Source organism: Condylura cristata, unplaced genomic scaffold, assembly GCF_000260355.1.
Source record: "Condylura cristata isolate star-nosed mole 26May11 unplaced genomic scaffold, ConCri1.0 scaffold00037, whole genome shotgun sequence".
In the NCBI taxonomy this organism is placed as follows: Eukaryota; Metazoa; Chordata; class Mammalia; order Eulipotyphla; family Talpidae; genus Condylura; species Condylura cristata.
Genome location: NW_004567138.1, coordinates 3817774 through 3834328, shown reverse-complemented (window position 1 = coordinate 3834328; position 16555 = coordinate 3817774). Strand labels below are relative to the sequence as shown.

Genomic DNA, 16555 nt, shown 5'->3' with positions numbered 1-16555 from the left:
ATTTGCTTTTTGGAGCATCGATTTTGAAGATAACAAACTTTGGAGACCAGAAAAGGGATTAGGAAGTTGCATCATCAGTCATATAGGTAAAATAATAGTGATGTGTACTGTGAAATAGCTAAAGGGTAAGGGGTGTAAAATAGTTGAAGACATGTTGATTTCAGGCTGCCATAGTTGACATTCAGATACAAGATACTGACCCTGAACCCTCAGAGCTTGAGATACACAGATTTGGGAGTCATTAGCCCATAGGTTTCAAATAGGTTGTGGAACTGGAGGTGCTATAAGGTGAATGAGTGGAGTAGAGAAGAAGTCCTAAAATTGAACTCTTCCTAAGTTCAGAAGTACAGGAGTAAAACCTTAGAGCAATTACTCTTTTAAAGGAATAACCAGAGAGGAAAAGAAAATACTGTTATGACACTAGTCGCTTCTTAGAAGGCTGGATTTCAGGGGAAGAAGACCAGTGGGTGGGGTGGCGTGGGTTGGACTCATGGCAGTGGAAGGGTCAAGAAAAGGGAATGAAATAGATTTGAAAAATACGAAAGTTGGTGGTGCCCTCTAGCCAAGGTAATCTAGTAGTCCATAGTTCAACTACCAACAAAGAAACTATAGGGGTTCAGCTCAGAAGTGGGCATATAGTCACCATTGAAGTAGACAAGAGCTTGTAAAAAGGGCAGCGGATCAAAGATGGAGCCTCAAGTTACACACCTGACAGCTGGATAAGTGAACACTGGATTCCTCCATGTCTTAGGCTTTCTGAGCCAGCTGTCCTGTACTAGCTCCTGACCTCCACATAGTCTCTGGCTTTACTTCAAATATCACCTGTGTGGTTCTTTCTGTCCTTTAGGCCTTTCTTCCCTCCTTCACCCTTACATGAGATCATCTATCACTTTTCTTCACCCTTACATAAGATCATCTATCACTTTTCTTCTGGGTGATAGTGGTGGAATGAGTTCATCTATTTTTCCTTTTGAAATCATGCACGCTTTTAGAAGTTAAACAGCATTTTAATGTTCCCAGAACCTAAGTACATTTTGGTACTTGTTGAATATCTGTTAAATGACTAGCTAATAGCAAAATTTGACATGAACATAGTAGGTGGTATTGACTTGAATTGCAGAGTTGGTATAAAATACTTTTCTGCACAACACATCACTTTAAAGGTAGAGACCTGTGTTTTGAAATCTTGAAATGAATCTGGTCTGTGACTGTGTTAGGATATTGCCTATATCTTTGTTTTATACTGTTGTACTATTTGAAGAAATTTGGCAAAGATTCTTAAGGGACAGCTAATCTTTATGTATTGATTTGTGAGGTTTTTTTTAAACATGGCTATTTCAGACGTGGGGTAAACAGTAGCACATGATTGAATAAGGTGGATGTGAGCTGCTCTTAAATCTGAGATGCTTATCTACTTGTTTTCATTTCTGCTTTTCATAGGAAGCATTAATTAGACTTAATGGTATCATTGTAATATTGATATAATGTAAATTAGAATTTTCAGGTTTCTTCTTTTTTAAAAAAAAAAAAAAATGTTTTCCCCCTCATTTTTTAGGAAGTTCAGTGCCAGCCACAAGTAGCAGCGCTGTCCCTGTCTCTCTGCCTTCTGGAGGTAGTCTAGGATTGGACATGTTCAAGAAACCTGAGGGAAGCTGGGACTGTGAAGTGTGCCTAGTGCAGAATAAAGCCGATTCTACCAAATGTGTAGCATGTGAAAGTGAAAAGCCAGGCACAAAATCTGAGTTTAAAGGTAAGCTGTTGGTAAAATGGCTGCTTATGTTGCCATTTTAAAGTGAAATTTTTGCAGGTAACTTTAATTTTTTAATTTTTTATCCCTGTTGAGAAATCATGTCAAATGAGCGAAACATTTAGCTACTTCTACCTGAATAACAGATTATTTGCTTGTTAGCAATAAGCTAGTACTTTTCTGCAGATGGGTATTGCCAAGTCTAAAAATTGTAATTTCTTTTAAAAAAAAAAAAAACTGTTAATTCTTGTCAGGAATTTATAGCCCTAGAACCTTGCTGTGAGAAATCTAGACTTGGGGCTTTGATTTCCCAGAGGATGTCTTAGACAAATAACTCTCAGTGTAAATACAGAAGAGTCTCTCAAAGTCATTTATGCTCAACTATCTGAAGATGACATTTTTCCAAGTCTTCATGTTCCTGTATGGATTGCTTCATATAAGGACGCTTCAGTCAAAGTTTGATAAAAGCTGGAAAAGAGATTTTAGGTCTGAAAGGCCAGTCAGGGAGATGTGAGAAAGATTTCACTTTGTATGGAAGTAATGAGGACTGTCAGGGCATTCAAATAAGAAAACCAAGCTTGATGTACTTGTAATTACACCTTGAACAGGGGTTTCAAACTTTTTTGACTCAGATGAAAAGCCAGTCATATTGCATAAGACCTACTACAGTGTATTCATTTGTGTAATTCAGAGAAACATTTTATAAATGCTTAGCTCCCATGTGTGAGATACCAGTGTTTTCCATTTTTGAATATGCACATTGTAGCCCACTTAATTGCATGACTAATGGAAATACACCTGGCCAGAAAACAACTGTGTTTAGTAGTTTTTGGAAATCACTGCTTTCCAGTTCATTTCAGCTCTTTTGGTAGCTTTTACCTTCATGTGACTCTCTTCTGCACTTCTCTCCTATAGTACAGTACTATTCTCATACTAGTAAGCCGTGGAGGAACTCTTGAGGCAGAGGGGAAAGCCAGTTAATTGTTTTGGCGTCTTTATTTTTAGCTTCTTATCTAATTGAATCACTTATGTAGTTTAGAAACCAGTACACAACTGTCGTAGGGAAAGAAAATGGGCATGGAGCGTTATTAAAGGGGGAAATCTGAGTGCGACTTGTCAAGCTTGACTTTTAGGTATTTTTATTTGTACATGATAAGCAGAGTAAAGTAAATAGCTTGGTACTCTTTATTAGATGATAACTGATTTGAACCAGTCAACCAAAGGTGTCATTTTTAGTGTATTTAGCTGCAGAAAAGCATGAAAGCCATGATTTTGATCTTGTCAACATACGGTTATCTTTTTAGATATTGCTTCCACTCGTGTCATTCTGGCTTTATGATGCTGATTTGTTTTAAAACGCTTCTATAAATAAGACATTCATTGTTTTAATAAATCAAATTACAAGATGTACTATGAAAAGTTCGTCCCCATTGGCCCACTCTCTATCCTTCTGCCCTTACCAAAAGTAGTAACTATGGTTGGTTTCTTATAAATTTTTCAGAATTCTTTTTGCAAACCATAAGCATATATGCTGTTATTTTGTATCAGTCGTCTCTCCTGGGGGGCTGTGGTCCAAGACCACTTGTGGATGTCTGAAACCACAAATAGCATCAAATTAGAACAAATTGGTCACAGTAAGAAATTAACAATAATGGTAGATAAGAACAGTTATTACAGCATACAATGATACAAGTTTTGTGATATAATTTCCCTTTCTCTCTCTCTCAAGGCTTCGGCACAGCTTCCTCATCTTCCAACCCAGCAGCCTCATCCTTCAAATTTGGTATCCCGTCACCCTCTCAGACTTTAACAAACACTGGAAATTTTAAATTTGGAGATCAGGGAGGCTTCAAAATTGATGTGACATCAGATTGTGGGTCCAACCCCATGAGTGAAGGCTTTCAATTTTCTAAACCAATAGGTGATTTTAAATTTGGGGTTTCTTCTGAGTCTAATCCTGAAGAAGTTAAAAAAGACAATAAGAATGATAATAATTTTAAGTTTGGACTTTCTTCTGGCTTTAACAGTCCAGCTTCTTTATCTCCTTTTCAGTTTGGAGTGTCTAATCTTGGACAGCAAGAAAAGAAAGAGGGACTCTCTAAATCTTCATCTGCAGGTTTTAGCTTTGGTACAGGTGTGATTAACCCCGCTCCCCCTGCTGCTAGTACCACAGTGACCTCTGTGACTTCTGAGAGTAAGAGCAGCTTCAGTTTTGGAACTGTAGAGACCAAGAGTGTCTCAGTGGCTCCTTTCACTTGTAAGACATTGGAAGCAAAGAAAGAAGAACCCCCCGCCGCCAGAGGAGGGTTCGGCTTTGGCAGTGTGGCGCCTACTCCCTTGCCATCTGCCGCGTTGTTTGCTTTGGGGAGGACAGAAGAGAAACAGCAAGAACCTGTCACTTCTACTTCTCTAGTGTTCGGGAAGAAAACTGACAATGAAGAGCCAAAGTGTCAACCAGTGTTTTCCTTTGGGAATTCAGAACAAACCAAAGATGAGAGTTCTTCAAAGCCGACCTTTAGTTTCAGTGTGGCCAAACCATCAGAGAAGGAATCTGAGCAGCAGCCAGCAAAAGCCACTTTTGCTTTTGGAGCGCAAGCCAATACTACAGCTGGTAAGTATTAAAGCCTATTAAAGCCTTTTTTTTTTTTTTTTTTTTTAGTAAGATGTCTTTGTTATCTTGACAAATGCAAGGAATGTTTTAAACCCTGAGCATAGATGAGAGAGAGAGTAATGATACAGGACTCTCCAGGAAGGAACCAAGTGCTTAATTTTTTTTTTTTAAAGATTTATTTATTTATGCTTACAGAACCTGGGATACAGGCCAGAGGTGTGGTGGGTGAAAGGATTCACCAGAGACAGTGGGGAGCTGAACAGGCAGATCAACAAAGTAACCTGCTGAGGGGAGCAGCGGGTGGGCAAGGAGAGGTCTGCTGTGCCCTGTGGGTCATCTCCCTGGGCAGGGATTGAACTTGTGCTGCAGTGGCTTTAGAGAGCTTCATAATATAGTATTTTAACCCGTTGCACCACTAGGGAGAGCCCAGGCCTCAGTTTTAATGTTCCAAATACCTATGATTCTCTCTTTCTCTCTCTTTCTCACACACACAGGCACACACACAATCACATATACACACATCAGGCACTTAAAAATAAGCAGCAAATACAATTAATACTTTAGAAATAAGGTGATTTCGACAACTAACACCTTAAAGAAAAATGAAAGCATTTTTGAAAATTATAAACATGGTTAGTGAAATAAATTCTGTGGACAGGGTAACAGAAAAAAGTTCATTAGATCAATGAACTGGAATTTTCCAGGATGCACTGCAAAAGTGTGACTGATCCAAGCTAGATCCACAAGTTTCATTGCAATACAAGTGCTGAGAAGATAAGCACAGTGATCAAGAAGTGTCAAATGAATGATAAGAAATTTTCATAGATCTAAAGTGTGATACTGGTCTTAAAAGTGGAAATAGCTCTTATTGACAAAGAGTGATGGTGAGATTTTAGGACACCGATATCAAATTTCTGGAATTACCCAGAGAAAAGCTCTTTTGGGGAGGGGGGCGGCAAATAGGAGCCAGATTACCATCAGACTATAACTTATAACATCAGGTGCTAAAACATAGCAGATTGTGCCTTCAATGTAAAAATGACCTTAGCCTATAATTTTTTTTTAAGATTTATTTAATTTATGCATGCAAGGACTGAGGTACAGCCCAGAGAATGTGGAGGACAGGAGGGATGGTGTATGAGTGAGAGGATTCACCAGAGGCAGAGTGAGTAGCAGAACAGGCAGATTGACTCATAACACTGCGGAGGGGAGCAACAGAGGGTCAAGAGAGGTCCTCTAAGCCATGTGGGTCACCTCCCTGGTGGGGAATCAAACTCATGCTGCAGTGGCTTCGGATAGTTTCATAGTGTTTTCTTTGACCAGGGAGGGCCCTGAGCCTAGAATTTTATAACTCACTATATTGTTCAAGCATAGGGAAAAAACAATAGATGTTTTCAGGCAAAAAAAAAAAAAAAAAGACTCAAAAGTTGGATAACCAAGAACACTTTGAATAATAAATTGGAAACAGAAAATGAAAAATTAACTAGAAAAGTTTTTTTTTTCCCTGAAATGTTTACTTGGAAATTTAAAAACAACTTTGAAAGAAAATAAAAACCTAAAAGTTTTCCCCATACCAGCAATAAATAAATGGAGAGCATAACCTTTCGAGTTTGTATTTTATAACAGTGTCATTACCTATAATGTTCCTTAATAATTAAAAGCACATAAAACTAATACTTTTTCATGAGAATATTCTTTCCTTTCCCTTCATCCCTAAACCCAGAATAAGTTCACTTCTTGGAGGAACTTTTGTGAAGTTTAACAAACTGGAACTAGTAGCAAAAAGTCACATAAAGGGAAAATGCACAAGAAAATTTTGGGTGGAAGGGCAGACACACAATCAGGTTTGTTGTACTAATATCAAACCAGTAGTAAAGCGATAATAATTAAAACTAATGGTAACTATAGAAGAAAAAGTGTACAGGCATATATGCAGAAGGTTTTTTTTTTTTTTTTATTAAGATTTTATCTATTTATGTATACAGCACTGGGGTTACATGTCAGAGGTGCAGGGGCCGTAAGAGGATTCACCAAAGACAGGGTGGGGAGCAGAAGAAGCAGATGGACGAAGTACACTGCTGAGGGGAGCAGCAGGCGGGTCAGAGAGGTCAGCCCACCATGTGGGTCACCTCGGGGGCGGGGATCAAACTTGCACTGCAGCGGCTGTGGCTAGCTTTGCAGTGCTGTGCTCCAACCTGCTACGCCACCAGGGAGGGCCCATTCATGCAGAAATTTAACAAGTCAGAAGTGGAGTTACAAATTATGCATTAGTGCAGCTCTACAGAGGAAACTGGCTATCATTCAGATAAATTGAATAACCTTGCTAACAAATTACAAAATAAAATGATTGAAGTACTGTTGTCTCTCACCATCTAAATCTGCCAAACAGAATTTATCAAACTGCAATATGTACTTAGAACTGGATTTAACTAGCTTGTACATTAGGCAAAAAATGTTTTCTGGGATTACTTTGTTCTTAAAGATTTTTGTTTCTTAATTTCTGTCTTACAGATCAAGGTGCAGCAAAGCCAGTTTTTAGTTTCTTGAACAATAATTCCTCTAGTTCAAGCACACCAGCTACTTCAGCTGGCAGTGGCATATTTGGTAGTTCCACCACTTCCTCCAGTGCACCTGTGACCGCCTTTGTGTTTGGACAGGCCAGCAACCCTGTGAGCAGCTCTGCCTTCGGTAACTCTGCTGAATGCAGCACATCTCAGTCCTTGCTGTTTCCGCCAGAGAGCAAACCAGCAACCACATCTAGCTCGGGCACAACCGTCACCCCCTTTGTCTTTGGTCCAGGAGCCAACAGTAGTAATACTGCAGCCTCTGGCTTCAGCTTTGGAGCTACTACCGCGTCCAGCTCTGCAGGTACATTTTCAGAAAGCATACTCACTTGTGTAGTAGTTAGCTTACTAGGTATTTGTCCTCGTTTCACTAGTATGTACATGTGTACAGCTTCGGCTGATTTCTGCTGTGTGTTAAAACTTGTCTTCCTAACTCTGTTTTCTGAAACTTTGTGCTGTAAAGATTGGGAGATGTTAATAAGTTTTTTTTAAAGATGTAGTATTTCTGCAGATAGAACGGGGGTACAGGCCGGAGGTTTAGGAGTGGCAAGAGGGTTCACCAGAGACAGATCGACAAAGTACATTGCTGAGGGGAGCAGCGGGTGGGTCAGGAGACGTCTGCTGGATATTGGGCCACGTCCCTGGGCGGGGATTGAACTTGGGGTGCAGCGGCTATGGCGAGCTTCATGGTGCTGCACTTTAACCTGTTGCACCACGAGAGAATACCGTGTTTTTGTTTTTAAAATATGGATTCATACTGTTTTATATCAAATGGTAGAGAATTATTAATCATCCTTCAAAATTTGTCTCATTGGGATTTGTTCAGCAAGGTCAAAGTCTGAAGAGAAACTTAAAATTTTTGTTTTTGAGTGTATAGGGTTTGAGGATTATCTCGTGTTGATTATCATGATGGTTGAAGCGTGTTTCTGCCTCTCTAGGGTCCTCCTTTGTATTTGGCACTGCACCTTCAGCACCAGCTGCCAGTCCAGCATTTGGTGCTAACCAAACTCCAACATTTGGACAAAGCCAAGGTGTAAGCCAACCTAATTCCCAAGGCTTTGGAGCTATATCATCTACGGCCACGTTATTTTCTGCTGGTTCTCAGCCCGCACCACCTACTTTTGGAGCCGTGTCAAGCAGCAGCCAGCCCCCTGTGTTTGGACAGCAGCCCAGTCAGTCTGCGTTTGGCTCTGGGACAGCTCCCAATTCCAGTAAGTGTAGCGTGGTAATGTAGTTGGTGTCTCTGCTTACTTGCTTACCTGTACTTTTACTTCTTTGTGAGCTTTTTTTTGTATGTGTTTGTACTTGGCATAACAAAGAGTATATATTTAGGCTATAAATAGGATTCCCAACTTCCACACAATTAAACATTTTTAAGGGGTTAGGATGTTTGATCAAAATCTTATCCTTTGATTCAGGTACTGGACTCATTCAGTTCTACATTCTCCTCATTTGAATTTTGGAACACTTCAGTGTAGATTTCAATTTGTTCTCTCTTACAATTTGTCTGACTGCCAGAAGTCATACCCCATCTCAGTAACTTTCTGGGCATAATCCAGTGGACTGGTCCTATACTGTTTCCTGTTGGATGATCTAATCTTTCATTTGACTTGCGTATTTGAGTACATGTTCCTGTGACTTTTAAAGTATGACTAATTGCATTGTATTATAATGACATATTTCCCTACAATTACACTGGGTATATTTTCCTTGTGAAATAGAAAAGCATGAAGCATAAGGGAACAGTGTGATGTTGAAGCAAGCACTTCACCTTCCAGGAACCTTTTCTGTTTACCTTTCCGATCACATTCCTTTTTCTTTCTTTCCTCTACCAATGTGTTGACTTTTATGATAATCATTTTTCTTAGCCTTTAGTTAAAATTAACTGCTGATGCAGTCATTTGTAGAGAAGATCCTTTTGCCTGATCCTCAAATTACTGCATTCAATGCTTCAGTTATTTTCACTCTTGTTTGTAAAGTTCTTTTGTGTTAGTGCATGTGCACGTAGGTAACTTCCATTGCTATAGAGTCAATCACTGGATGACTATACCACCCAGTTATTTGTATACTGTCTATTTGTATACTGTTGATGAGTGTTTGAGTTGTTCTTAGTTTAATTAGCAAATGTAGCTGTGTGCATTCTAGTCCCCTTGAGGACACACAGTGCATGTTTATCTAGGGTGCGTGCCCTGGGGAGTTGTATATAGTTCCTATCTTAGAAGGTAATACAGAGCCTACCTCTATTTTGTACGGTAACCTATACAACCTTTTACTTCAGTTCATCTTTTTGTGAGTTCTTTTGTATTTTCCCCCCACTTTTTACTTGGTTCTTGTTTTGTTTATTCGTTTGACGTGTAGGGCTTCTTTATGTATTCTGGATACTAGAATTGGACATTGGAGCTTTCTTTTTTTAAAAAAAAGATTATGCATACAGAAATGGGGTACACAGGTGCGGTGGGGTAAGGGGATTCAGAGTGGGGAGCAGAACAGGCAAATCAACAAAGTACACTGCTGAGGGGAGCAGCGGGCAAGACTGCAGAGGTCTGCTCCACCATGTGGGTCACCTCCGGGCAGGGATAGAACTCTCTCTGAAGCAGCTACAGCTTGACTTAGCTTTGCAGTACAGCGCTCCGACCCGCTGCACCACTGCGGAGGGCCCTTCTTTTTCTATGTTATAGGAGAACTGGAATGTAAGCCAGAGCTGCGAGAGGCGAGAGGGACAGACAGAATGTTTTTATTGTAATCTGCTGCACAATATGTAGGTTAGCTCCCTGATCTGGGACTGAACTAGGCCACAGAGGTGATAGTGCTGAGACTAAGCCCGGGCCACGGGGGAGCCTCGTAAGTGTAGCCTTCACAGAGGTTAGACACATTTCCATCTGTCTAACACAGTGACACTATGTGTTAAATCACTATTAGGAGTATGTAAGTTCTACCTATACACGTTTTCTTTCCTATACAGAATTTTGTTTCTCAAGCATTTTGTTTCCCTCTCTTTAACATTTCCTCTGTACTTGTCATTAGTTAAAACTTTAGCTCTTTTTCCACTTGTGTAGATCTCCCTTCTTTTTCTTTTTAATATCTCAGTATTTTCAGTATCTGGAAGACATTTCTCACAGCATCTTCTAACCTGCTCCTCCCCCTGGGATTTCTTAGCCTGCAGTTGCACTGGGCATATGGGATGACCTTTATCCTTCTTGGAGATTTCTTTTAGCTTCCTCCCTCTTAAAAAAGTTCATGGTTTATTTGGGATGTTGTGTTAATCTTCCTCCTTATTCAAGCCCTCCATTTTGTAGGATACATCTTCCAGTGATTTCTTAAGGATTCAGGGAAGAAAACTTTGAGACCTTATATTTCTGGAAGGATCTTTCTTTCACTCATATGTTTGAATATACTGAGATTAGAAATCACTTTTGTAATTTTTTAAGTTTTTCTTTACTGGGTACTTCCAAATCTTATGCTTGCCTTTTTTTTTTTTTTAAATATTTATTTATTTATTTATTCATACAGAACTGGGGTACAGGCCAGAGATGTGGAGGGTGAGAGGCTTCACCAGAGACAGAACAGAGCGGGGAACAGAACAGGCAGATCGACAAAGTACACTGCTGAGGGGAGCAGCAGGAGAGGTCTGCTGCACCATGTGGATCTTCTCCGGGGCAGGCGGGGATCGAACTCATGCAGAAGTGGCTTAAGCTTCTTAGTGCTGTGCTTTAACCCGCTGCGCCACCAGGGAGGGCCCATGCTTGCTTTTTTAAAAATAATCCCCCTCATCACTTTTTTTAAAAAAAAGATTTATGTATTTATGAATATAGGAGCTGGGGGTTGTAGGCCAGAGATGCAGGGAGTAAGAGAATTCATTAGAGACAGAGTGGGGAGCAGAACAAGCAGGTTGACTGAAATACGCTGCTTAGGGGAGCAGTGGGCGAGACAGGAGAGGTCTGCTGGGCCATGTGGGTCAGCTCCCAGGCTGGGGATTGAACTCAGGCCACAGTGGCTGCAGAGAGCTTTATAGTGCTGCATCTTAACCCCTTGCAGCACCAGGGAGGGCCTGCATATTTGCTTTTGAAGTGTTTTTTGTTTTGATTTTCGTTTCTGATCTGTTTCTTCTTTCTGGGATCTCTTTAGAATCTTTTGTCTTCAGTGTTCTGACTTATTATTCCTTGATCTGGATCCATTTTAATGCATTGATTGTGTAAGGAATGTGGTGTGTCCTTGTGTGAACTTCTAGTCTTGGAAACTTTTTTGAATAATTTCTTTGAAGATTTTTTTCTGTTTTCAGAAGTGTTAATTATTGCGCACTTGAGGATGTTATATGTGTGTGTGTGTGTGTACATATATATATAAGATATATATATATATTAGTTTATTTTACATCATTTTGTGCATCTTCCATTTTATTTGCAATCCCCTTGGGTTTCCCATCACCATATCACCCATGTGCCATTACCATAGTCCAGTGCCTTTCCCTCCCCCCACTGTTTTTGATCCCATTCCCCACTCCATCCCCACAAAATGTCTCTGGTTTATAGCTGTTCATCATGATCATTATTTTCTCACCTGTTCCGTTATATTACTGCTATGAGAGAAACCATCCGGGATTTTTCCTTTTCTTTCTGTCTTATTTCACGAAGCATGATCTTTTTCAGTTCCATCCATGTTGCTGCAAAAGACATGTGTTTCTTTCTTTCTTTTTTTTTTTGGTTGCTGAGTAATATTCCATTGTGTATATGTACTACATCTTTTTTAATCCAGTCATCCATTTTTGGGCATTTGGGCTGTTTCCATATCTTTCCATTTGTGAATAAAGCAGCAGTAAACATGGGGGTGCAGGTATCTTTTTCAATCAGTGTTTTTGTGTCTTTTGGGTAGATACCTAGGAGTGGGATTGCTGGGTCGTAGGGAAGCTCCATGTTTAGCAGTTTGAGGAACCTCCGAACAGTTTTCCATAGTGGTTGTACTAGTTTGCATCCAGCAGTGCAGGAGAGTTCGTTTTTCTCCACAGAGGATGTTATTTTTTTTTAAATAAAGGTTTTGCTTAGCTTTCCCCAAATTGCTTTTCTTCATTGTGACTGATTGCTAGAACTTGTTTTACCTGACTGAACTTTCATACTAGTAAACAGCAATTCTTCATTTACCCATTTCCTCTTCTTCCCCCTCCCTAGCAGCCAACATTCTTCTGTTTCTGTGAATGAATGGCTCTTTTGGTGCCTCATGTAAGTGAAACCACGTAGGTACTGCTCCTTCTGTGTTCCTGGTGTCTGCCCCAGCTGACTCCCTCCATGAGTGCCCAAGGACTCCCTTCTCTCTGCGTCCTTGCCAACTCTTGTTCTTGTCTTTTTGATGATCGCTAATCTCATAGGTGTGTGATGATCACTTAGTGTTATTATTATTATTTTTTAAATAATAGTTTATTTTTACATCATTTTGTGCCGTTTTCCATCTCAGTTGTAATCCCTGTGGGCTCCCCATCATCACATCACCCATGTGCCATCACCATAGGATCACTTAGCATTTCCCTGATGGTTAGTGATATTGAACATCTTTTAATGTACTTGATAGCTATTTGTATATGATTTTTAGACAATTTTATTCATATCATTTTATTCATATTTTATCAATCATAAAATTTTATTCATTAAACATTTTTTATTGCTTTTGTAAACCATATATTTTTTGGCTATTAGCTGATCTTCAGGTATATATTTGTAAATGTTTTCTTCCATTCTGTTCACATCTTAACGCAGGACACCAAATGCACTTCATAGTTCTTCTCACATGGGTAGGGCTTATAAAGGTCTTGAGTTTCTTTGTAGGTTATCTGACTGAACTGTCTTTGGGAAGACCTAGATATTTGTGTATCTTAAATCTGTTCTTCTAGATGATCAGATTTCCCAAAGAACATTCATTGTTCTAGTGTTTCCCTGGAGGTACGTATACTGCATATCACCATTGTTGCAGGAGCGGTAGGGGAGGACGTCGCACATTCAGGGCCTGGGTATCCACTGACTCTTGACCCTCTTTGAACTGTTTGTGACGCCCCCTGGCCAGAGTTGCCTGTAGTAGGTTAAGTTCTGCTTAATGGAGTATGAGGAAGAGATTGCTTGGGGTGCCTGAATCTTAAGCAGGTGTTCTGTCTTCATTTGTTCACCTGCGTGCAGGTCCCAGAGCCGTGGTCTTTGGGGCTGTGTGTGAGTGAACTGGCCCATGTGTTTTCCCTCTGGCTGGTTTAACAAACTGACTCCAGTGAGCTTTTGAGCTGCTCAGTTTTGTTGTCTCCTCCACCCAGCTTTGTAAAAAAACAAAACAAAACAAAACAAAAACTCTACTGATAGATTTTTTTTAAGTTATTTATTAGGCATACAGAACTGGGGTACAGGCCAGAGGTGCAGGGATGGTGAGAGGACTCACCAGAGACAGTAGCGGGGGGCAGAATAGGCAGATCTATTGAAATGCACAGCTGAGGGGGGCAGTGGGTGAGACAGAGGTCTGCTGTGCCCGGTGGGTCACTCCCTGGCCGGGCTGGAACTCATGGAGCCAACTGTGGCCAGCTTCATAGTGCTGCACTTTAACCCTTTGCGCCACCAGGGATGCTCAGTTTACTGATATTTTAATGCAGTTTTTGAAGAACATAAAGCTAACTGTGAGTTGGTTCTGCTATCTACAACCAGAGATGCACTCAGCCCTTTGCTCTTGGCCACAGTGAGCTGTGTCTCTTGTAGGAGAGGGTGCCGAGTGTGTGCTGTACGGTGCGGAAAATACTTGGTCTTCAAACTATGTGACTACAAGAGAACCCTTAACATGCCCTCGGTGTGTAAAAGTCAGAGGTGCTGCTTGGAAACGTTATTTTTATGTTAATGTGTTTTTCTGCTTTAACTCTCGTAGGTTCAGTTTTCCAGTTTGGCAGCAGCAGTACAAATTTCAACTTCGCCAACAACAGCACGTCAGGAGTATTCACATTTGGTGCAAACCCTAGCACACCCGCGGCACCGGCCCAGCCTTCCAGCTCAGGGGGGTTTCCCTTCAGCCAGTCCTCAGCAGCGTTTACAGTGGGGTAAGGGAACGTACCCTGGAGAGCACAGGGTGGCGCCCTGCGCATGCCCGAGGTGTGGTTTAATCCAGCCCAGTGCACCTGCATGGGGAAGCCTGTTCCCTGCAGCAGCCTGGAGGGCCGTCCCCTGAGGGGCACGGCGGGGGGTTGTGAGCGGGCGGGAAAGTGAAAGTGGCAGTAGAAACTGGCTCCCTTCTCTCCGCCCTGCTCATTGGCCTCATTCCTGTTCATCGTTGTTAGGAATCTGAAGTGTCATCTGAGCACCATGTCACATGAAGTTTGTATTTTTTACAGGTCAAATGGGAAAAACATGTTTTCTTCTTCTGGAACTTCAGTTTCTGGTCGCAAAATAAAGACTGCTGTTAGGCGCAAGAAATAAAGATCACACTGGTGTGAACCCAACGGTTTCGCAACAGCTGGTGCCCTGCTTTCACGTACCGGCCCGCCCACATGTGGGGTTGTCTCAAGTCAGATTTGCCTAAGGACCTCTTTAATTTTGGAGTTTTCTTTCTTTACAAAGCCCCTTCCTCCCCCACCCCTTTTTAAGATACTACTTAGACTGGTGACTTGATTCTTCAGCAAAAATATTTTATGATCCAGCAAATTATTTACTGATTTGGCATAGGCTGGCTGAACCCAGGAATATAGTCTGCTCAGCGAATGGCTTTGTATAGAACCTCTTTGTCTGCACCGCTCTGTGTGTTGATAACACGTTTATGGAGCGCGTAGAAATTGTAATTATATCTGAGGAATTCTGTATAGATTAGAGGATGTTGAATGATTTTTATGCTGAGTTTGTGCCGGTGTATGTGTGAAGTAAGTGAGTTGGGTGTGTTGTGCACTAAAGTTTTCTGATAGAGGAAGCCTGATTAAAGAATGGTCCATGAAAGGACTTGTTAGATCTAGTTCCTTCTCCATTTAATAATTATATGCTCTTTCTATATTTTCATTCTTCTATCACCTGTCTTGCCTTTTTCATTATTTTATTATGAAACGTGTAAATACAATTTTGTTTCTGTACTTCTTTGGCATAACATAAATCTGTGAACTTGAAATTTTAATTTTGTTAGAATTTTTTTTGTTGTTTGTTTAGTCTTGTCTCAGATTTTATTATGTAAATCCCATTATTCAAAGTTGCCTAAATCCATTTGGAAATCTTTAAAAAAAATTGGGGATTCTTAAAATGAATTTATTGGCTTTTCTGATCCATTTTTGTTTGGACCAAAAACCAGTATTGTACAAAGTATTAAGCATATATTTTTATATTTACTGAAATGGACTGTGGTGACTTTGGATAATAAGGAAAGTTTAATATTAAAGCCATGTTTATTACAGTATAATTAACATGTTAAACCATGGGATAAATGCCATCAATAAAAAATTATGAAATACTTTTTGTTCTAGTGTTAACTCCTATTGCAGTTACATAGTTAGTGGAAGGAAACCTTTTTATAAAGGTTACCAATGGTGAGTTACGAGAGGAATCACGAAGAATGCATTGAGGTGATTTGGCCAACCAAATGAAGGAGTTTCTGAATTTGCAACATATGAAGGTACCTTGTTTTTTGGTGCTAGGATTCATGCCTACTTTGCCTATAATTTGACATACCTTTTTAAAAGTTGAAACTAAACACAACCATTTCTCTTTTGTACTTGTATCTTCCTTGGTAGATGTTCTTGAAGAGACACATCTGTTTTTGGATTGTCTTACCAAAATTTAAAAGCTAAGTTTCTTTTTATTGGCTTTGGGGCATAGGACTCTTGGGACAGCTTTTGATGATTTTATTTTTCAATATGAGTGCATGATTACTTTGTGCTGGCTTCTGGATTGGAGTCTAAATTTAGAAAGTTGGAATGTTTAAGAGCTTCTCTGCTTTGTTTCCAATGAAAAATATTTTTATTGAAAATAATCTCAGCTATCATCAAATGTTGGAATAGAAGTTTTGTATTTAATATTCTCTTCTACATGTTGACATGGCAAATAGTAACAGTGAATGCTAGAAGTAAACGGAAATCTCTGGTTTCAGTTTTGGAAAGTTCATTTTTAGCCCATATGGATGGAAATAATTAGGGTTTACACTTGGAAAGTTTTCTTAAATGTGCTAGAAATGTTTCTATTTTAAAGACATGACTTGCAGCCACACTTCAGGTGATTTGTTTTTAAAATGAAGTACTTTGGCCCCCAAAATGAAGTCAGTGAGGCTGTGTGCAGGACTGGGAACTTGTTTTCTCCGTTTTGACTGCCATGATTCTCAGATGTACTTGGCATCTCTCGTCTACATCCAGGCTGGTAGTGCAGCGTCAAGCCCAACAGACATTTCTGTACTGAACTGGCTCAGGATACAGCCGCAAATGATTCATTCCCTGTGGACAACTCCCTATGATATTGGTATAGCAATAGTGGATTGCGCAGGCTTCAGTTTAAGTGCCGTGTGCAAGTGAAAAGTGAACATGTGTTGTTCATGGTTAAGAAGGGGGAACACGAGAACAATGGAAGTTCACTTCTCGGGCTGGCACCAGGAGGAAATGCTTTAGATTGAGAATTACTTCTTGGACGAAAGTCGTGTGCCAAAAGATCAAATCAT

At 40.2% G+C, this 16555-nt stretch overlaps 1 protein-coding gene across 1 annotated transcript in view; it reads left to right on the top strand.

Annotated features, from left to right (window-relative positions):
- The window catches only part of NUP153 (nucleoporin 153kDa), a 60944-nt gene extending 45579 nt beyond the window's left edge, over positions 1–15365 (top strand). The window contains exons 17-22 of the mRNA XM_004693305.2: positions 1556–1750; positions 3477–4358; positions 6870–7226; positions 7861–8133; positions 13805–13973; positions 14265–15365. Coding sequence (XP_004693362.1) covers positions 1556–1750; positions 3477–4358; positions 6870–7226; positions 7861–8133; positions 13805–13973; positions 14265–14349 — 1961 coding nt within the window. The 3' untranslated portion in view covers positions 14350–15365. The remainder of the gene's footprint in view (positions 1–1555; positions 1751–3476; positions 4359–6869; positions 7227–7860; positions 8134–13804; positions 13974–14264) is intronic.
- The last annotated feature ends 1190 nt before the right edge of the window (positions 15366–16555 follow it).